The sequence below is a fragment of the Hemiscyllium ocellatum genome, chromosome 23 (genome assembly GCF_020745735.1).
Source record: "Hemiscyllium ocellatum isolate sHemOce1 chromosome 23, sHemOce1.pat.X.cur, whole genome shotgun sequence".
NCBI lineage: Eukaryota > Metazoa > Chordata > Chondrichthyes > Orectolobiformes > Hemiscylliidae > Hemiscyllium > Hemiscyllium ocellatum.
This window is the reverse complement of record NC_083423.1, coordinates 18,164,463-18,185,718: the sequence shown is the minus strand read 5'-3', so window position 1 is coordinate 18,185,718 and position 21,256 is coordinate 18,164,463. Positions and strand designations below refer to the sequence as shown.

The following is a 21,256-nucleotide window of genomic DNA, read 5'->3' as shown; positions in this document are numbered from 1 at the left end:
ATAATCATCTGGACAGATCCGAGACCCCTCGGGAGGGGAAACCCTATCTAGAACATCCCGAGCATGGAACATACAAGATTTACAAAAGTAAAGACTCTCTGATACACTCAAAACAATATAACAAAAAACTCTTTCTAAGTATAAAAAATATAAAACATTCCGAATTGGAGATTTTCTCCCTTGTTCCCAGGGAGCGTCACTTCCTCTCCCACAGTCCATCTTACCCTCTTCCAACCAGTGCCCCACCCTTGACCCAGGTGTTCCTCAATAAAATGAGGAGAATTCAAATATAATATAAAGCTAGAGTTAACAGTGAACACCCCACCCCCACCCACACCCACATCTAAATATATTTGGGAATATTAATACCATATATAACTATAAGATTACAATCTCAACATGTAATACTTAAATATAATACCACAAAATAACAGGGGAAAGAAAAACAACCCCGCTCCTAAAAACAGAAGTAAAATAGAATAAGGTAACCACCTCTCCCCATCAACATTAACCAAACACCCCTATATATATATATATATATATACACATACACACATAGGGGGAAAGATAAGAAAAGTTGAAGGGATGTAAACCAAAATAATGGGAAAGGCAGACCAACGTCCACAATCTCTTACAGTTTATTTAAGAGAGTCCAAGAATTCCTTAGCCTTCTCTGGTGATCCGAAGTTATATATGGATCCTTCGTGGCTAAGGCGTAGCGTCGCTGGATATCGTAAGGAGTACTGGATATTTAAGTCCCTTAAACGCTTCTTCGCCTCATCGAATGCCTTCCTCTTTCGGACCAAAGCTGGGGAGAAGTCCTGGAACAGCATGATCCTGGATCCTTTGTGGGTCATAGCTTGGGGATCTTTTCCCAGATTTCTTGAGGCTTCCAGGAGCATCTGCCTCTCCCTATAGCTCTGCAGCTGGAACAGGACCGGGCGTGGGCGCTGGGTTGAGCCGGGCCCACGTACTGTGACCCGGTAGGCCCATTCTACCCTTACCTGGCCTGATCCATTATGCAGATTTAAAAGTTGTGGCAGCCAATGCTCTAAGAATGCTGTCAGCTGACCTCCCTCTTCCTGCTCGGGCAGGCCCAACAACCGAATATTTTTTCTACGACATCGATTTTCAAGGTCATCAATGTGGTTTTCTAGGTTCTGGACTCGATTCTCGAGAAAACGGATGTGGTCGGCTGTTGATTTTATCCCAGTCTCTGAGGCTGCGGCCTTCGACTCCACCTCTCTGACTCGGCACTCCAATTCCTGAATGTCTCTGCCCTGCTTCTGCAGCTCGGCTGATAGTGCTTCTCTGCTCTGCCGAGACTCATCGATAAAAGCATCAATCTTCGCCTCCCACCTGGCAAACATCTCCTCAAAGCTCATCTTCATTGGTAAATCTCCTGAAGTAGCTGAAGACACCTTTGTTGCAGCTGAAGAGGGAGAGGGTGGCGGAGGGGTCCCTGCTTTCTTAGAGCCGCCTGTTCCCTTCCCTTTACTCATTTTCCAGCTAGTATTAGACTATTTAAATGTACTAATAGGTAACTATTTAAGGTTAACAACTATTATAAATGGTTTAGTGAGTGTGGTGGGGGTGGATAGCCCACTTTTCCCAAGTTTTGGGTAGAGCACTGTGGACTCAGTCTTGCTGGGTCGCCGCCATCTTGGATCCCCCTCATTTGGTGTTTTAACATTTCTGGATGGAAGGAAGAGCCCACCTTGCTAAAGGAATAGCGTATGAAAGTAGAGAAATGTTGTTGCAATTGTTTTAAGCATTGGTGAGAATGCATCTGGAGTAACGTCCACAGGTTTGGTCCCCTTATTTGAGGAAGCATGAAATTGCAGTGGAGGCAGTTCAGTGAATGTTCACTACATTAATTCCAGAGGTGAAAGGTTAGTCTCATGAGGCAATCTGGGACTATACTTGCTCGAGTTAAAAAAGTAAGAGGAGATCTAATTGGGGTGTATAAGATATTAAAAGATCTTGACAATGTCAGCGTAGAGTGGATGTTTCCCTTTCTGAAGCAATCTAGAATGAGAAATCATGGCTTTAGACTAAGGTTTAGCAAATATAAAACAGATAGGGAGGAATTACATATCTCAAATGGTTCTGAATCTATGCCATTCTCTACCCTGTGAATGGATAACAAATAAATTTAAGGAAGAAAGAAACAGATTTTTAAATTAGTAATGGGTTAAAGGGTTATGAAGAGGTTATATCAGGATTTTTTGACAACAAAAACTTTTTTTTCAGTTTATGTGGAAACCATTTTGCAGATCAGGCTCATAAACTTTTATCAGCAACTCAAAAACCACTGAAGAACATTAGCTATTTCTCAGATAATGAAAAAGTCATGGATCATACAACCCAATTAAAGAGACAATGGTTGAATTAACGAAGTATAATAGACTGGCTTTCAATCTTTGGGAAACTATGCCTCAAAGATGGCACAGGCCATATTACCAGTCAACACAAAAAAATTAGGCTAAATGTAATAAAGGAGAACATTTAGAAAATGTGGAAAACAAGTGGAACTGAGGTTTTCCTCACTGCCTCAGGATGACTCAGAGTTTAAGTGCTTTTTTGTCAGCTACTCCTCCATTTCCGTGAGAGTTTTGGACATCACCAGGCCATTATTGGTATCTTTAATTAACCTGTTCAGCTATGTTAGTGACATACCTCTGGAACAGGTAGGACTTGAATCCTACATGCTCACCGTGCCACTGAATAAGTGTGCAGTTAATGGGGTACAGGTATGGTTTGGGGGGGGGGGGGGGGGGGGAGGTTGCACAGTGGAGGTGCTCCTTATTTCACATTTCCAAGAGGGCAGTCCTAGACCAACAAACTATCAGAAACTAAAGCCTAATTCCATTAGGTGTTGTTTCTCCCATAGAATTGGAATTGGATTGGGTTGGCAGGTAGGAAGTGGGGAAGCTTAAAATGAGGTTGGATGGGAAGGAAGGCATCGTGTCTTTCTCGAACTTGTCTCTATTGGTATTTTCCCAATAGCAGGGAAGGTATTGATGCATACCTGCCACTTGGCAAATTGTGGCTTTGAAGTAGTCATTTTCAAGTTCTCTTCCTGCTGATAGTAGTTAACCTGTCCAATTGCCATGACCATGTAAATTTTGTTATTACTTCCAGTGTGGATAAATACAGGTTTAACTGCAACCCACCTCATCCCAACATTGTTTATAGCTTAATAGAATCATTCTACACATTTTAGTCATTCATGATTTGAGATGGCATAGTAGCTCAGTAGTTGGCACTGCTGCCTCAAACTGCCAGGGACTGGGGTTCAATTCCACCCTTGGGTGACTGTCCATGTGGAGTTTACATTATCTCATGTCTGTGTGGCATTCCTCACACAGTCTGAAAATGTGCAGGTTCGTGGATTAATCATGGGAGATGCAGGGATAGGGTAAGGGGTTTGGGTCTGGATGGGATGCTTTTTGAAGGGTTGATGTGAATTGGCTGAATGGCCTTTGTCCACACTGTAGAGATCCTATGATGCTGTGAATCTGTTCCATTATTTGGATTTACTGCCTTCTTTAAATTTAGTTGATGTGTTTTAATTTGAACTAAAAGGAACCTGTGTCCGTATTTAACAACTTCCAAACACATTCCTGTCGCTATTTTTATGTCAACCTTTCTACTCGAAATTGACTTGGTGAGAACTTCAATATGGTTTATCATGGTTTGTTGACTTAAATAAAAGTAAAAGTGAAATATTTCACAAAGTATCCTATTTTTCATTTCAATAATGGAATTGCTCATATAAAAATAGGTCTTGTTACGTAAAAATTATTACATATGGTGCACATCTAAAATGCAACATTTTGTAGTTACAATTATTCGTAAATAAGTCAATATATTTGGATTCCACATCCACTTCAGTGATGGTATGTTCTCTTATTGAAGACCCCGGAACAGTCATGGGATCGAAAATGGCGGCGACCGCCCCGCACGATGACGTCACGGGTAAAGTGGTCTATCTCCGCCTTGTGCGTGGTGCATTGTGGGTTTGGGATGGTCACCTGTTTGTCACGGGCTGCTGTCCTGGGAAGGTGGAGTATAGAGAGTTTCACCGGAGCCTGCAACTTCCCTTTGGTTGCGTGAGTTTGCAAAATTACAGAAGCTGAAAGTAGATTGTTTATCCAGAGGTAAGGTGGACTTTCAGGTTGGATAATATAAAAGGATTTGCCTGAGTGTGGAGGGTGGAGTTTGGAACATTGCTGCACAAGATGGGAACAGGAAGGTTACTCCCTGCCTGCACTCAGTGGCTGATCTGCGATTTAACTTCGCATACTGAAACTACCTTTACCTCAGATGCCCGGATACCTTTAGTCTATAGAGCATTTATCAAGCTTGGTTTTAAAATTATGACTCGACGTGGCGCCCCTTACTATCAGTGAAAGACTTGGTTATAGACCAAAAAAAACTATAGATGCTGAAATCCAAAGGGTTACACTCAAAACGTCGACTTCTCCACCTGGTGCTGCCTGGCTTGCTGTGTTCTTCCAGAATCCTGCCTGTCTACGTTCCTGAAAGACAGTGCCTTAAGCTGAAGCAGGCCATTCGGCCCGTCATTCAGACAGATCAGAGCTGATCTGAGAATCCTCGACTGAACCTTCCTACCATTACCTTATAAATCATGATTCTTTTACTGATTAAAAACTTGCCTATCACACTTTCAGTATATAGAATGGCACTCCCTCAGCCCACTGTGATAGATAATTCCATGGGGAAGCATGATGGCTCAGTGGTTAGCACTGTTGCCTGTCAGTGCCAGGAACCTGGCTTTGATTCCAGCCTTGGGTGGCTGTGATTCCTCCACAATCTTAATGATTACAGGTCAGGTGAATTGGCCATGCTAAATTGTCCGTAATGTTCAGGGATTTGTAGGTTAGGTGCATTAGTCATGGAAAATCTCTTGAGTAATAGGGTAGGGGAATGGGTCTGGGTGGGATACTCTTCAGACGGTCGGTGTGGACTTGTTGGGTCAAATAGCCTGTTTTGATACTGTAGGAATTCTATCATTCCTTCTCATCGCTGCCTTAAATGAATGGACTCTTACTCTAGGATTATGACCTTTGGTCCTTGACTCTTCCATAAAGGGAAGACATCCTCTTAGCACCTATGTATTAAAGTCAACTACACAGTGCGATATATATTTGAGTTCAAAAATGCTAAGTAAACAAACTGTTGAGATACTTTACATAAAGTTAAATGATTGTCTGATTTAGCTATATTGATGCTGCTAGTGATCAGTAGAATTCAAATGGGACAGACAGGATTGAATAGCAATGTTCCCATTTCACATTCACTGTGACATTTGACTGATATCCTAGTGATGACATATGATGAAGTGGTGGGTGTCTGGTTTCTAACAGAGACAAAGGGATCAAGGACAAGAAAAACAGAAGTTGCTGGAAAAGCTCAACAGGTGTGGCAGCATCTATGGAAAGAAATCAGAATTGTTTTAAGTCCAGTGACTCATCCTCAGAGGGATCGTGGTTTGAATTCTCCCTTTAGAGATAGTAACATTATGCCTGTGACCTTACTGTTATTTTGTGTTTAGACATATGAGATTAGATTAGATTACTTAGTGTGGAAACAAGCTCTTCAGCCCAACAAGTCCACACCGAACTGCTGAAGCGCAACCATTCCCCTACACTTACCTCTTCACTTGACCTGCACATTTTTGGACTGTGGGAGGAAACCGGAGCACCTGGAGGAAACCCACGCAGACACGGGGAGAATGTGCAATCTCCACACAGGCAGTTGCCTGAGGTGGGAACTGGTGCTGTGAGGCAGCAGTGCTAACCACTGTGCTGCCCATTGCATGATTGTCACACATTGTCATAATTTTAAATATTTTCTTTGGTGATCTGTAGTTACAATCTGTAAATGTTCAGCCTTCAATTTTGCTTTTTTCTCTGGTCACCAGCCAGATCCCAAAGTGTCAGAATATTTCACTTAATCAGTTCAACATCTGTGCATTAGTATCTGTTTGAAGTGGTGCTTTCCAGCCTTACCAGTGGCATCTTGTGTCCCCATTAATATTTATCCGTAAATCATCATCACCAAAAGAGTTTGCTGTTGATTATCTGTGTGCAAATTGCCTGCTGTTTCCCACAACAAAAACTACACTTCAAAAAATACTTACTGAATTCTAAAATACTTTGAAATATACTGAGGTTGAGGGAGATTCTGCATAAATCCACCCCTTTCTTTAAGCATTGTCAATGTTCTCACTAGCCTGTGTGCACAGTGTGGGAGCCAGTGACTAAGCCTGGTTCCAAGTTATATTCAATGTATTCACAATCTTTTTCTTTAAAAAAACTATTTAATATGACAAAATTCTACTATAGACATTGAAAATTACAAAAGGTTACAAGTTAATCTCTGCTACCCTTTGACCCAGTTCTGATTAGGGTCTTTGCATTGAGTATCTTGTCTTAATTACCATCATGTTCAAAAGCCGGCTGGATAATTGTTGAGACTCCTTGGGCTTTCCTCTTGGATTGGTGAGCCCTATATCATCTTGTGGAAGTTGAGGGTCATCTAGTGATTGATTGATTGTCCCACAGGTTCTGGTGGATATCCAGTGTGTCAATTGCCAGAATGGAGGCTTTGGCACAGTGTGATGTGCCTGTTGCTATCCTTCAGAATCGGATCAAAGCTGCCAAGAACCCTGAGGAGACAGCGAAGCTTCAGAAAGAATTGGACAAGCTCCTTGAGGTAACTGAACAAGTGGGATCTTCCCCTTCTGGTACTCATTTACTCTCTTTGCAACAAGTGACTGAATATTATTATTTGGTGACGGATTGGGTAGTGATAGAACTGGGAACTACCTGGCTGTGGGTTGTTGATGCCGACCTACTTTGCAGTATGAAGTTGCTAACACCAGACAATCCCCTGAGCCCTCAGCAGTTTACATGGTTGTTTTGGTTGAAAGGAGAGTAAAATGGTAGATTTAGTCACAGTCAATCCCTTCTGAGGTGGTTGAGGTGTAACTAACAAATTTATTACATTACAGACAAGGGAATTGATCCGCCAGACAGTACAGGAGATCGTTAAACTGGCTGCAGACTCTGAGGAACAAGCTGAACGTATCCTTGCAACTAAACAGCACCTCACGGAGAAGGAAAACTATCATGCTGCAGTGGAATATTTCCGAGTTGAGTGCTTTGACTGGCACAAGCAGGAGGTATGCGGTGTCACTGGAATTTAGTGACTGACCAGAAGAAAACCAACCTGCGAATAGAACACAGTCATGAGTCCCTCAAGTCTGTTCAGTCACTTAGTAAGATCTAGACTGATCTGTGGCTTAACTCCATTTGACCACCATTGCTCCATATCCCTGAACAAATTTAAAATCAACAATTGACTCAGCAATTACCAGTTCCAAAGTTCTACCATATTTTGAGTGTAGATGTATGTCTTAATTTCACACCTGTAAAAGTTGGCTTTTCTTTTTTGACCTTGCTCCATGGTCCTATGTTCCCCAATGAGCAGAAATAATTTTGCCTCATTTTGGTTTAACCAGTCCATGCCAACCATAATCCTAAACTAGTGCTACCTGCCTGTGCTTGGTCCATATCCCTGTAAACATTTCTTTTAAAACCTGTAAGAAATCTAAAAGAAATGTCTTTAAACTAATGCAGCAAGGGGATGGGAACCTGAATTGTAGTTACAATGTACAGGAGGTTCAGGGTAGTGAGATCAGGGATAGATTTACAAGATCGGGAGAGAGCACCGGCAATCAAGTTGGTTTAAAATGTGTGTACTTCAATGCCAGGAGCATCCAGAGTAAGATGGGTGAACTTGCAGTATGAGTTGGTACCCTGGCAATGTCCTTGACAGTCTTTTCTGAACCTTTCAAGTTTCACAACATCTTTCCGATAGGAAGAAAACCAGAATTGCACTTAATATTCCAACAGTGCCCTAACCAATGTCCTATACAGCTGCAACATGACCTCCCGACTCCTGTACTCAATACTCTGACCAATAAAGAAAAATATACCAAACACCACCTTCACTATCCTATCTACCTGCGACTCCACTTTCAAGGAGCTATGAATCTGCACTCCAAAGTCTCTTTGTTCAGCAACACTCCCCAGGACCTTACCATTAAGTGTATAAGTCCTGCTAAGATTTGCTTTCCCAAAGTGCAGCACCTCACGTTTATCTAAATTAAACTCCATCTGCCACTTCTCAGCCCATTGGCCCATCTGATCAAGATCCCGTTGTATTCTGAGGCAACCTCCTTCGCTGTCTGCTGCACCTCCAATTTTGGTGTCATCTCAAACCTACTAACTATACCTCTTATGCTCACGTCCAAATCATTTATATAAATCATGAAAAGTAGAGGACCCAGCATTGGTCCTTGTGGCACTCTACTGGTCACAGGGCTCCAGTCTGAAAAACAACCCTCCACCACCACCCTCTTGTCTTCTACCTTTGAGCCAGTTCTATATCCAAATGGCTAGTTCTCCCTGTATTTCATGAGATCTAACCTTGCTAACCAGTCTCCCATGAGGAAAGTTGTCGAATGCCTTACTGAAGTTCATATAGATCACATCCACCACTCTGCCCTCATCAATCCTCTTTGTTACTCCTTCAAAAAACTCAATCAAGTTTGTGAGATATGATTTCCTACCCATACAGCCATGTTGACTATCTCTAATCAGTCCTTGTCTTTCCAAATACATGTACATCCAGTCCTTCAGGATTCCCTCCAACAACTTGTCCACCACCGAAGTCAGGCTCACCGGTCTGTAGTTCTCTGGCTTGTGATTACCACCTTTTTTAAACAGTGGCACCACATCAGCCAACCTCCAGTCTTCCGGCACCTCACCTGTGACTATCGATGTTACAAATGTTGGCAACGGTAATAAGAGAGGATTTATAATCATCTGGAAAGGAATAATTTGATTAGAGATAAATGACGGTTAGGTCATGCCTCGCTAACCTTACTGAGTTCTTCGAGAAGGTGACAAAATAGGTGGATGAAGTTCGGGTGGTTGATATGATGTACGTGGACTTCAGTAAGGTACTTGATAAGGTTCCACATGGTAGGCTATTGCACAAACTGAAGTTTTGGGATTGAAGGTGATTTAGCAGTTTGAATCAGAAATTGGCTAGATGAAAGAAGACAGTGGTTGATGGGAAACGTTCAGCCTGGAGCTCAGTTACCAGTGGTATGCTGCAAGGATTTGTTTGGGGCTACTGCTGTTACTCATTTTTATAATTGATCTGGAGGTGGACGTAGAAGATGGTAGGAAGAGTTGTGGATAGTGCCAAAGGATATTGTGGGTTACAGAGGGACATAGATGCAGAGCTGGGCTGAGAGGTGGCAAATGGAGGTAGTTCACTTCGGATGAAGTAACAGGAATGCAAAGTACTGGGCTAATGGTAAAAGTCTTGGCAGTGTAGATGAACAGAGATCTGTGTCCAGGTGCATAAATCCCTCAAAGTTGCCACCCAGGTTGATAGGATCGTTAAGAAGGCACATTGCCGTTTATTGGTAGGGGGATTGAGTTTCGGAGCCACAAGGTCATAATTCAGCTGTACAAGACACTGGTAAGGCTGCTCCTGAAATATTATGGACAGTTCTGGTCACCGCATTATAGGGACGATGTGGAAGCTTTGGAAAGGATTCAGAGGAGATTTACTAGGATGTTGCCTGGTATGGAAAGAAGGTCTTATAAGGGCACTGAGGCAGTTTTCATTGGAGAGAAGGTGGTTGAGAGGTGACTTAATCGAGACATAAAGGTAATCAGGGGGTTAGATAGAGTGGACAGTGAGAGCCTTTTTCCTTGGATGGTGAAGGCTAACATAAGGGGACATAGCTTTAAATTGAGGGGTGATAGATTTAGGACAGATATTAGGGGTAGTTTGTTTACTCAAAATAGTAGGGGTGTGGAATGGCCTACATGCAACAGTAGTAGACTTGCCGACGTTAAGAGTATTTAAATGGGCATTGGACAGATATGCGGGTAATAATTGAATGGTGTAGGTTAGATGGGCATCAGATTAATTTCTAAGGTCGGCGCAACATCAAGGACTGAAGGGCCTGTACTGCGCTGTAACGTTCTGTGTTTAATGTTCTAAATCTAGAAATAAGTCTGAATCTCAGGAGCATCAAGTTTCTTTTAAAAAGAAAGTGTTGTGTGTCTTAAAAAATATTAATGTAGTTCAGTGGTTAACACAGCTGCCTCTGACCTGGATTCGATTCCAGCATTGGACGACAGTCTGTGTAGAATTTGCACATTCTCCCTGGGTCAGCGTGGGTTTCCTCTGGGTGCTCCAGTTTCCTCCCATAATGCAAAGATGTGCAGTTGAGGTGAATTGGCCATGCTAAATTGCCCACCGTGTTCAGGGATGTATAAGATAGGACCATTAATCAGGAGTAAATCTTGAGCAATAGGATAGGGGAATGGGTTTGGGTGGGTTACTCTTTGGAGGGTCGGTGTGGATTTGTTGGGCCAAGTGATCTGTTTCCACACTGTCGGATTTCTATGATTCAAGATAAGTTCCTGGGTCCCGATGGGATCTATCCCAGAATATTGAGGGAGGCAAGAGAACACATTGCTGAAGCGTTGACAGACACCTTTATATCCTCTTTAGCCACAGGTGAGGTCCCACAGGACTGGAGAATAGCCAATGTTATCCTATTGTTTAAGAAGGGTAGCAGGGATAATCCAGGAAATTACAGGATTGTGAGCCTCATGTCAGTGGCAGGGAAATTATTGGAAAAGATTCTCAGGGACAAGACCTAGGCGCATTTAGAAGCAAATGGATTTATTAGCAAGGGACGGCAAGGTTTTGTTTGGACGAGGTCACGTCTCACTAACTTGATTGAGTTTTTTTTTGAGGTGGTAATGAAAATGATTGAGGGAAAAGAGATTGATGTTGTCTGCATGGATTTCGGTAAAGACTTTGACAATGTCCCTCGTAGCAGACTGGTACAAAAGGTAAAGTAACATGGCATTAGGTGAGCTGGTAAGATTGATACAGAACAGGTTTCATCAAAGGAGACAGAGGGTAGCAGTGGAAGCATGCTTTCCAGAATGGAGAGTTGCGACTACTGGTGTTCCATAGGGATCAGTGCTGGGACCTCTGCTGTTCATAGCCTACATAAATGATTTGGGAAAATGTGACTGGTCTAATTAGTATGTTTATGGATGATACAAAGATTGATGGAGTTGCAAACAGTGAGGAGAATTGTCAGAGGATACAGCAGGATATGGATCAATTGGAGACATGGGCAGAAAAATCGCAGTTGGAGTTTAATCCAAACAAATGTGAGATGATGCATTTTGGAATGTCAGGTACAGATGGAAATTATGCAGTGAATGGCAGAACCCTTGGGAGTGTTGATATGTAGAGGGATCTGGATGTGCTGGTCCACAGATCACTGAAGGTGGCAGTAAGGTCACAAAAAGGCCTATGGCATGCTTGCCTTCATTGGAAATGGCATTGTATGTAAGGATAAGCAAGTTATGCTGCAACTTTATGGAACTTTAGTTAGGCCACACTTGGAATATTGCACACATTTCTGGTCACCACACTACCAGAAGGATGTGGATGCTTTGGAGATGATACAGAAACAGTTTATCTGGATGTTGCCTGGCATGGGAAATTTTAGCTATGAAGAAAGGTTGGATAGACTGGGTTTGTTTTCACTGGAACACAGAAGGATCTGAGGGGTGACCTGAAAGAAGTTGATAAGATTGTTAATAGCATGGATAAAGTGGAAAGTATGAGGCTTTTTCCCAGAGTGCAAGGGTCAATTAGTAGGGACACAGGACCAGAGTGTGGGCTTGGGGGTTGGGGGGAGGTGCTGGGGGGGTGTTAAAAAAGATGTGCAAAGCAAGTTTTCCCACAAAGAATGGTGAGTGTTTGGAACACGCTGCCAGAGCAGGTGGTGGAAGCAGACACAATAGCAGCATTCCGGAAACGTCTTGGCAAATTCACGAATAGGAAGGGAATAGAGGGATGCTGATCCTGTAAATGAAGATATCTTTAGAATGGAAGGACAGGGTGTGCCAATGCGAGCTTGGAGGGTCAAATGGCCTGTTCCTGTGCTGTTTTCTTCCTTGAGCATCTGCTACTCTCAGTCCACCATTTTAGAATCATTCTGGTAAATCTACATTCCACTTCTTCCAAGGCTACTGTATCCTAATAAGGTATGGTAGCCAGAACTGCTCACTGAACTACCAGTGTCTTCTAACCAGGTTTTTGTATAGCTGAAGCATGGCATCTCCTTTTTTTGTATTTCATTCCTCGATACAGAAGGACAAGTAGTCTAGCCTACTTGATTATTTTCTGCTGTTGACATTTTAATGAGCTGTCTATCTGGACTGTGGATACTCTTTGGAGTATCATGTGCAGTTTCCAGTCTGTAGGTGTGTCTCCTAAATCAGTAGCACTTTGAGGGATTATTTAAAAGCAAAATATTGACAATGCTGGAAAAACTCAACAGGAACCATCTGAGGGGAGAGAAAAATGGGGTTAAGTTTTCAGATTAATAACCTTCTGTGTGTTCTAATCATAACACCTGAGAGAGAAGCCATTTGGCCGTGAGGATTTGTTACCATTTCCTGCCATTATTTTCTTTTTAGGTCAATTTTGTTGAGTCCCTGTCCCTTACTCATTAACAATTAATTTGGCCAGCTGACTAATTCCTCTCCTGTAAACATTGACACAAAGTAATTATTGAACAGTGTGCTATTTCCTTATTGTTATCCATTGAATTATTAAAATATTGAGATTTTTGAATCTCTTAATTTCTTTGTACTATCTTTTTGTAGCTCTTTCTTACTATTTTTTTTCACCCTTTGTTCCTTCTGTTTTTGCCAGTTGTTGGGATCTGTATTTTTGTATGATTTTCTTTTTAGTTAATTTTGTTGCTTGCCTCTCTGGTCCCCCTTTTCTTCAAATTCACTTTTAAATCAGGGTCACTGGACCAAGAGTAGGAGAGTGCACTCAAATCGAATTTTTTCTTTCTCTAACCCTCTGAGATCAGTTAGCTTAATAAAGTATGGCATTAAATGCAGACTATTCTGGTCAGTACTGAGTTCCACGTTATTTACCTTGTGTTTCATACCATCCAAAGCATAACTTTCCCTTTATCAACAAAGACAAAATGCAAGTCAATTGTATGTTGCCTTAATCATATTACTTATCTTTTCTGCTTTTCTAAGGGATCAATGAGTCTGCATTTCTGTCCGAAATCCTATCCTGTGTCTTGCTGTCTTCAAATGTATTACTTAATTCTTCTCAAGACTGATTTAAATTTATCACTTTTCTTCCCAAATGATCAATCTATTGATCTCTCCATACAGTCAACAGAATCACTATCAATCACAGGGCTAAAGTTTGTATCATGCAAACCTCTTCGTCATTCCATCACATTTAAGTCCAAATCATCGATGCATTCCACGAAAGACAAAGAATTGAATGCTGATCTCCATGGAATCCTATAAACAGCCTTCCAGTTTCTCTCCTTTTTGCCTGTTGGTGCATCTATGTTTATCATTCCAATTTGGTTTGGAAAATTTTTTTTTTTGTTTACAAGGGTTTTGTAAATGGAAATAGTTAGCAAAAAAAGTACAAAGTTTACCATTTACTCAATTCATTAAAGTAAAACAAAGAACTGTAAATGTTGGAGATCTGAAACAAAAACACATTGCTGGTGAAACTCAGCAGGTCTCTCAGCATCTGTGGGAAGAAGGCAGACTTAATGTTTCCAGTCTGGTGACTCTTCATCAGAACTGATGACGGCTAGGAAAAAGTGGCATTGATACTGAAGTTGGGTGGGGGATATGGAGGGTTGGAGTCCAGAGAGAGATATGAAAGGGATAGGTTAACCAGGAGATTATGGATAGCAGGCCAAGATAGAAGAAAAGATAAGCGATAATAAGAACTAAAAGTAGGAGATACTATGTAAGCTGTACTGAATACAACCCATATAATGTGATAATGGGCCTAGGAGTAAATGTGAATAGGTGACTGTGCTAAAAGCAACCCATGTTATAACAGGATCAGGTGTGGAGTAAGTAAAAGAAAATATGGAAGGATGGAATCAATCTCTCAACTTATTGAACTCAATGTTGAGTCCTAGAGGCTGCAGGGTTTTCAAGCGTAAAATAAGATGTATTGCTTGGCCTCTTCTCTTGGCCCCCCAACTTTAATTTCAGCATAAGTACCACCTTTCCTAGCTGCTAACAGTTCTGATGAAGAGTCACCAGACTCAAAACATTAACTCTGCTTTCTTCCCACAGATGCTGCCAGTCCTGTTGAGTTTTTGCAGCAATTTCTGTTTTTGTATTCAATTCCTTTATCATTTTAGAGCATCTCATTATTGTAACTAATGTTGATACCATGTAGAATTGTTTATCTGTGGTTCTGTTGTTGCAGTATGAATATGCTCGTCACCAGCTGAGTGCCTTTGTCAATTTATGCGAAGAGCGGGTCCCACTGACACGGTACAGTATTACTCAACAACTGCATACTTGGATATTAAGTTAAGATTAGATTAGACTTAGATTAGATTAGACTTACAGTGTGGAAACAGGCCCTTCGGCCCAACAAGTCCACACCGACCCGCCGAAGCGAAACCCACCCATACCCCTACATTACCCCTTACCTAACACTACGGGCAATTTAGCATGGCCAATTCACCTGACCCACACATCTTTGGACTGTGGGAGGAAACCGGAGCACCCGGAGGAAACCCACGCAGACACGGGGAGAACATGCAAACTCCACACAGTCAGTTGCCTGAGTCGGGAATTGAACCCGGGTCTTCAGGCGCTGTGAGGCAGCAGTGCTAACCACTGTGCCACCGTGCCGCCCACCATGTCTAGTGAAAGATCTGATGTTAAGAAATATTGAGAAACAATGCAACATAATACAAAAAGAAGGGTGAAAATAGAGTGGACGATTAGTGACAAATAAATTTAAACATAAATAAGGTAATATTTTAGTTGGCAAAGAGAAATATAAATTACACCTCATAAAATACAAAGCAAGATATAGAAAAAGATGTAGAAAAGCAAAAAGATCAATGGATAAATGTAAATAAATGATTAAAGCAGCATCGCAGGTCAGCAAAACAATTAAAATGTCAACAAAACTCAAATATACCTTCAGAGATTTTTAAAAATTCATTAGTGGGATGTGGAGCCATTGCTGGATGAGCCATTGTTTTATCACTGTCCTATTTGCCATAGAATCATAGTCATACAGCACAGAAACAGATCCTTCAGTCCAACTCATTCACGCCGACCGGATATCCCAATCTGACCAAGTCCTATTTGCCAGCATTCGCCCTGTATCCCTCTAAACCCTTCCTATTCGTATACTCATCCAGATGCCTTTTGAATGCTGTAATTGTACCCACCTCCATCATTTCCTCTGGCAGTTTGTTCCATACACTACCATCCTCTGCATGAAGATGATCCCCAAGAGGTCATTTTTAAATCTTTCCCGACTCACTTTAAACCCATGATCTCTAGTTTTGGACCTCCGACCCTAGAACAAAGACCTTGGGCCTGTCCATGCCTCTTATGATTTTATAGCCCTCTATAAGGTCACCTTTCAGAAGATGATAGTGAGCTGTGTTCTTGAACTACAGCAGTTAATTTGCAGTAGGTAGACCTGTAATACCAGTGGGGTGGTGTGTGGTTTCCAAGTATCACTGAAGGAATGACTATATATTTCTAAGTCTGGATGATTGTAACTTAGAGGGGACCTTGCAGGTGGTGATGGCCCCATGTACCTATTGCCCTTGCCCTCCTAGATGGTAGATTTGTGTGTTTGGAAGATGATATCTAAGGAGCCATGGAGTATTTCTGTAGTTCATCATGTAGATTGTACACAGTGTGAGACTGAGCATCTGAGGTGGAGGAGGAGAATGTTTAAAACATAGAAAAGTACAGCACAGAACAAACCCTTTGGCCCACGATGTTGTGCCAAGATTTAATCCTAATGTAAAATTTAGTAACTTAACATACACACCCCTCAACTCACTGCTATCCATGTCCGGCAGTCACTTAAATGTCCCCAGTGACTCTGCTTCCACCACCACAGCTGGCAACGCATTCCATGCATTCACAACTCTCTGCATAAAGAACCTACCTCTGACATCTCCTTTATACCTTCCTCCTAATATCTTCAAACTATGACTTCTCGTACCAGTCCATCTTGCCCTGGGGAAAAGTCTCTGGTTGTTGACTCTGTCTATTCCTCTCATTATGTTGTACACCTCGATCAGGTCTCCTCTCTTCCTCCTCCTGTCCAGAGAGAAAAGTCTGAGCTTATTCAACCTTTCTTCATAAGGCAAGCCCTCCAATCCAGGCAGCATCCTGGCAAACCTTCTTTGCACCCTCTCCAAAGCCTCTATCTTTCCTGTAGTAGGGCGACCAGAACTGTACACAATATTCCAAGTGTGGTCTCACCAGGGACTTGTAGAGTTGCAGCAAAACCTCGTGGCTCTTAAACTCAGTCCCCCTATTAATGAAAGCCAAAACACCATATGCTTTCTTAACAACCCTATCTACTTGGGTAGCAACTTTGAGGGATCTATGTACTTGCACACCCAGATCCCTCTGTTCCTCCACACTGCCAAGAATCCTGTCTTTAATCCTATATTTGTGGATGTGGTGCCAATCAAGTGGGCTGCTTTATAATGGATCATGTCAAGCTTCTTGAATGTTGTTGGAGCTGCTCTTATCCAGGAAAGTGGTCAGTATTCCATCACACTCCTGATTTATGCCTTGTTATTGGTGAATAGGAGTCAGAAGCCAAGTTAGTTGTGTGGGATTCATATGTTTATATGGTTAGTCGTATTTATATTGCCAGTCTAACTCAGTTTCTGGTCAATTGTAATTCCCAGTATGTTGATACTGGGAGATTCAGAAATGGTAATGTCATTGAATGCTAAGAGGTGATGTTAAATTCTTTCTTAAAAACAAAAATAAGGACTGTTTCAGTGTCTGAGATGGATGAATGAAATAGTGAAGTTATGCTAAATTTGTATCAGACCCTGGTTGGGCCACACTTTGGGTACTTTAATTTTCCTGGTTTCCTTATGATAAAAAGATGTACAAGAGTGGCACCAGAACTAAATGATCATAACTGTGACAAAGATAACAGGTTTGAGCTTTTTTCCTAAGAAAAGAGGAGACTTGATCATGTTTTCTAAAATTATGAATAGACTAGAAGGATAAATGTAACAATCACTTGATGGTTACTAATGAATCCAATTGAAAAATTAGAAACTTCAGTCAGTGATTGGAATGCTAATTTTCTTAAGACAACTGTGGTTGAGGCAAATAACTTAGGTACTTTCAAAAACAAACTGAGGATCACATGAGAGCAAAAGGAACCAAAGGCAAAGCTGAAAAACTAAGGCAGCTTCTTGTTTTCAAGAGAAATGAAAGGAGACTCATGTAGATAATAAACATCTGTGAAGAGAGATTCAGAGCTAACCCTTCAGATTAATGACCTTTCAGGGTCCTGATGAAGGTGCATTGACTCTGATACATTGACTAGATTCTGTCACCACAGATGACACACTATCGGCTACTCCAGTATTTTCTGTATTTATCTCAGATTTACATATAGATTAGTGAAATGCCTGTTGCTGTGCAGTGTATTCCATATAAAGTTTATACAATTAAATTGTCCTGAAGCTTTTCTCCTAAAATAAATGGGGTAAATTCAATTGTATAAATGCCGAGAAGGTGTAATCGTGACAAGTGCTAAGTGCAGATATTTCCAATTCTGACAATAATATCCCTGTTGAATGAAAATCTATTACCTCAGTTATTGCAAAATTATTTACTTACCCAGAAACTGGGAAACAAGCTATCAACTTTGAGTATAACAAATGACAAACTTGGCCGTCAAGCAGGGAAACCTAAGCATGGCCAGTTGTCCCCAAAGTTAACACCTCTTTTTAGTTGTTGATTCTGGCTGGCCAAATTGCAAATCCTGTCAGTGTATTAATTGTTGAAATATTACCAGATGTCACTACAAAATGCTGTATAGGATTTGCACAACAAATTTAAGGCATTGAGAAGTGCAGAAGTTATCAGCTTGAATCTGATAAAGCTTTTTGAAAATTGGTGGCTCACTGAATCATTTGTCTCAAAGTACCAGGTCCATCAAATTATCTGATTTGTTGTCAAAGTTCATCCCTATCTGGACTTCAGTGGTACACCCACTTACAGAATAAACCAAAAGCCAAATTACACAGAAACCTGAAATAAAAGAGCAAGTACTAGAGTAGCAGTTAAAGCAGCGTCTGTAGAGAGAGAAACTGAGTAAATATTTCAGTTCAATAATCTTTAGTCAGAACTAAAGGGCGGCACGGTGGCACAGTGGTTAGCACTGCTGCCTCACAGCGCCTGTAGACCCGGGTTCAATTCTCGACTCAGGCGACTGACTGTGTGGAGTTTGCACGTTCTCCCCGTGTCTGCGTGGGTTTCCTCCGGGTGCTCCGGTTTCCTCCCACAGTCCAAAGATGTGCGGGTCAGGTGAATTGGCCAAGCTAAATTGCCCATAGTGTTAGGTAAGGGGTAAATGTAGGGGTATGGGTGGGTTGCGCTTCTTCGGGTCGGTGTGGACTTGTTGGGCTGAAGGGCCTGTTTCCACACTAAGTCTAATCTAAAAAAAACTCTGAAAGTTCATCAATCTGAAGCATTAACTCTGAATCTCTTCTCCACAGATGCTGCCAGATTTGCTAAGCAAGTCCAGCATTTTCTGCAGAATAAATATTACTTTTAGATATCTCTTCTGTGTTTTGTCTTGGTCAATGAGCTGTTGTAATCACTTTGTCTTTGAACAGAATCAAAGAAGCAATCGACCAAGTGAGCAAGAAGCTGAAGAAGTGACACACCACCACCACCACCACCACCATCACCTCCATTTAATGGAGGCAAGCATCTCCCTCTCTTGTTTTATCTCTTGCAAATGGAATCAAAAAGTTTGAAGCTGCTGGCTTCTGTCTCTCATGCTGCTGTTTCAGCCGAATTATTTAGAATAACTGGATGTGGGGTCAGTACTGACCAGCAAGTCACCTGATACAAAATCAAACCATAAAGAACCCTTTTACATTTTATATATATCATGCACTGAAAATATAACTACTTAGCATTCATAAAGTAAATTCTGTTATATAACATGCTTTGTTAATGTAATACGCACATGCTTGTCAAATTTTGAAGCCTTGAGGTATACAAAAGGATAGACTGTTTGCCTCTAGGCCATGCTCATTGTATACTGTGGTTTGCAGGACAGATCCTGTATTGGTGATCCCACAAGGATAAATAACATGGTTACATGATAGGTGCACTAGTCAGGACCACTTGGTTTTACGTACAATTGTTACTGCTATTGTTACTGGGGCATTATCTTTATTTAGAGGATCAACTTGTTGCTTTGGGAGGGTGGAGGAAATGTTTACTGTGTGAAGCGTTTGATGAAATGAGTGATATCATTCTGTAGTCCATCTGCAAACAAAAGGAAGTTTTTCAGCAAAAATCACTTACGTGAAGAATGTGTCACTTTAAAAATACTAGCACTTTCAGGAATGAGGTCAAATGTCGATTTACTGTTTGATTAATTTCACCATATTCTGTGATTTTAACTTTCCAAGATATATCCATTTCCTCTTGAACTAATTTCTATCAATTCCTTTATTTGTTTCATCAATACTGAATGAACACAGGTTTGTCTAGGCTTCTCTATGATTGGAGAGTCTATCTTCATGAATTGGGCTCTGTAACATTTTAATTGAGTCTCTTGATATTTGAACTTTTTACTGCAGTAGACATTTTGCCTGGTTTAGTTCACAGATCCTCCACTTGAATGTTTTGGTTCAGATCTGTAAATCTATTCTTTTCACTTGGTTTTAGAGATCCCACTGGATTGTCAACATCACCTTCCTATTTATCAGATTATACAACAAAAATACTGAATGAATAAAGGCCATTCAGTCCTTTAAATTTATTCCATCCAGAGTCCACATCTAATTGGACCATCAAGAATCTCTGTCCCACATTGTGTCAAAGTCCCCACATTTTAAAATGTTGATTTCCTTTAGAGACTTCCTGCAGCAATTTAAAAACAAACAAGTGTCATTAATATCACTTTAGCCTTCAATTTCCTTTCTCAACAGATGCAGGCGAAGCTTGAATTAAATATCACCTGGTCTCAAAACTGCCCAGTTTCATCTACTTTAGTCATTCTTATTTCCAGCCTGCAGCATATTGTCCAAATCAAACTGTTTGTTTACTACTTGATACCTTCCACTTATTTGAAGGGTAAGTCATGTCCCCTTGGAATGCCTTCAGTTCTTGTCCCTGAACTTTTGGTACCTATAGAATTCTTGTTTTAGGTCATACTATGAAGCTCCTGAGTTATGTTAGAAAATACGCTTTTGTTTGGAAACATCAATAATATTTTGAAACCATCTGTAACAGTTATGAAGATATACAAAAAAATATTTTTTACTAAACTTTTTCTCTTCATTTCCTATAGTAATTGCACTTTTAAAGTAATTATTTGGCTGCGAAGCACTTTGATATCACTGGGTTATGAAAAATGTTTTAAATGTATTTGCTAATACTAATTTTGTTTTAATTAAACAACTTGGGTATTATTCCAATTGAGTTTGCTTGTTATCTCTTTCCTTCCCCATGTACGTTAGCAGTGGAGGCATGTGTTAATATGTCTCAACGCTGAGGCTAAGATGACCCTTAAACTTCTCAGGGATTATTAGAACCATTTTCTGTTGAACTTAAATTTCCCTGTTTTGGTCAGCTCTGCGAGCAGGTGAGAATGAGAGTTTTATGGGTTAATGCTTAACTAAAGTCCAGCTTTTCCTTAACTTAATCAGTGAATTTTATTAACTATTAAATTAATTCTTTTCATTTGAACCTGAAAACAAGAATGTACAAATTGAGGGCATGTGCAGCTGTTTGAGGTGAGAGGTTAAAACTAGTTTCCAAAGCTTGAATTAAATTGTTTTCTTTTATGAAGCATCATAAGAGGCCTCCATAGGACTGCTTTGAACTTCAGTGAATCCTGATTTGGGTAATGTGGGAGTTTTGGTGGTGACAAGAAAGAGGTGCTCCTTTCTTTTTCAACCTCCAGTAGTTGATTCTTATTTTGGGACAGGTGAAAAAGCTGATTTGCTATTCTGTATATTAAAATTCCAACATAGATTTTTAATATA

General features: G+C 40.9%; 1 protein-coding gene across 1 annotated transcript; it reads left to right on the top strand.

Annotated features, from left to right (window-relative positions):
* Positions 1-4,032: 4,032 nt before the first annotated feature.
* LOC132826863 (legumain-like) lies at positions 4,033-20,686 on the top strand. Its single transcript, XM_060843121.1, has 5 exons — positions 4,033-4,163; positions 6,594-6,744; positions 7,043-7,213; positions 14,431-14,498; positions 18,866-20,686. The coding sequence occupies exons 2-5, from the start codon at positions 6,628-6,630 to the stop codon at positions 18,909-18,911; spliced, it is 402 nt and encodes a 133-aa protein (XP_060699104.1). The 5' UTR covers positions 4,033-4,163; positions 6,594-6,627; the 3' UTR covers positions 18,912-20,686.
* The last annotated feature ends 570 nt before the right edge of the window (positions 20,687-21,256 follow it).

Coding starts and splice junctions, on each gene's coding strand:
- LOC132826863 (XM_060843121.1), top strand. CDS start 6,628: ATGGAGGCTTTGGCACAGTGTGATGTGCCTGTTGCTATCCTTCAGAAT. Junction 6,745..7,042: donor AATTGGACAAGCTCCTTGAG/GTAACTGAACAA, acceptor ATTACATTACAG/ACAAGGGAATTGATCCGCCA. Junction 7,214..14,430: donor TTGACTGGCACAAGCAGGAG/GTATGCGGTGTC, acceptor CTGTTGTTGCAG/TATGAATATGCTCGTCACCA.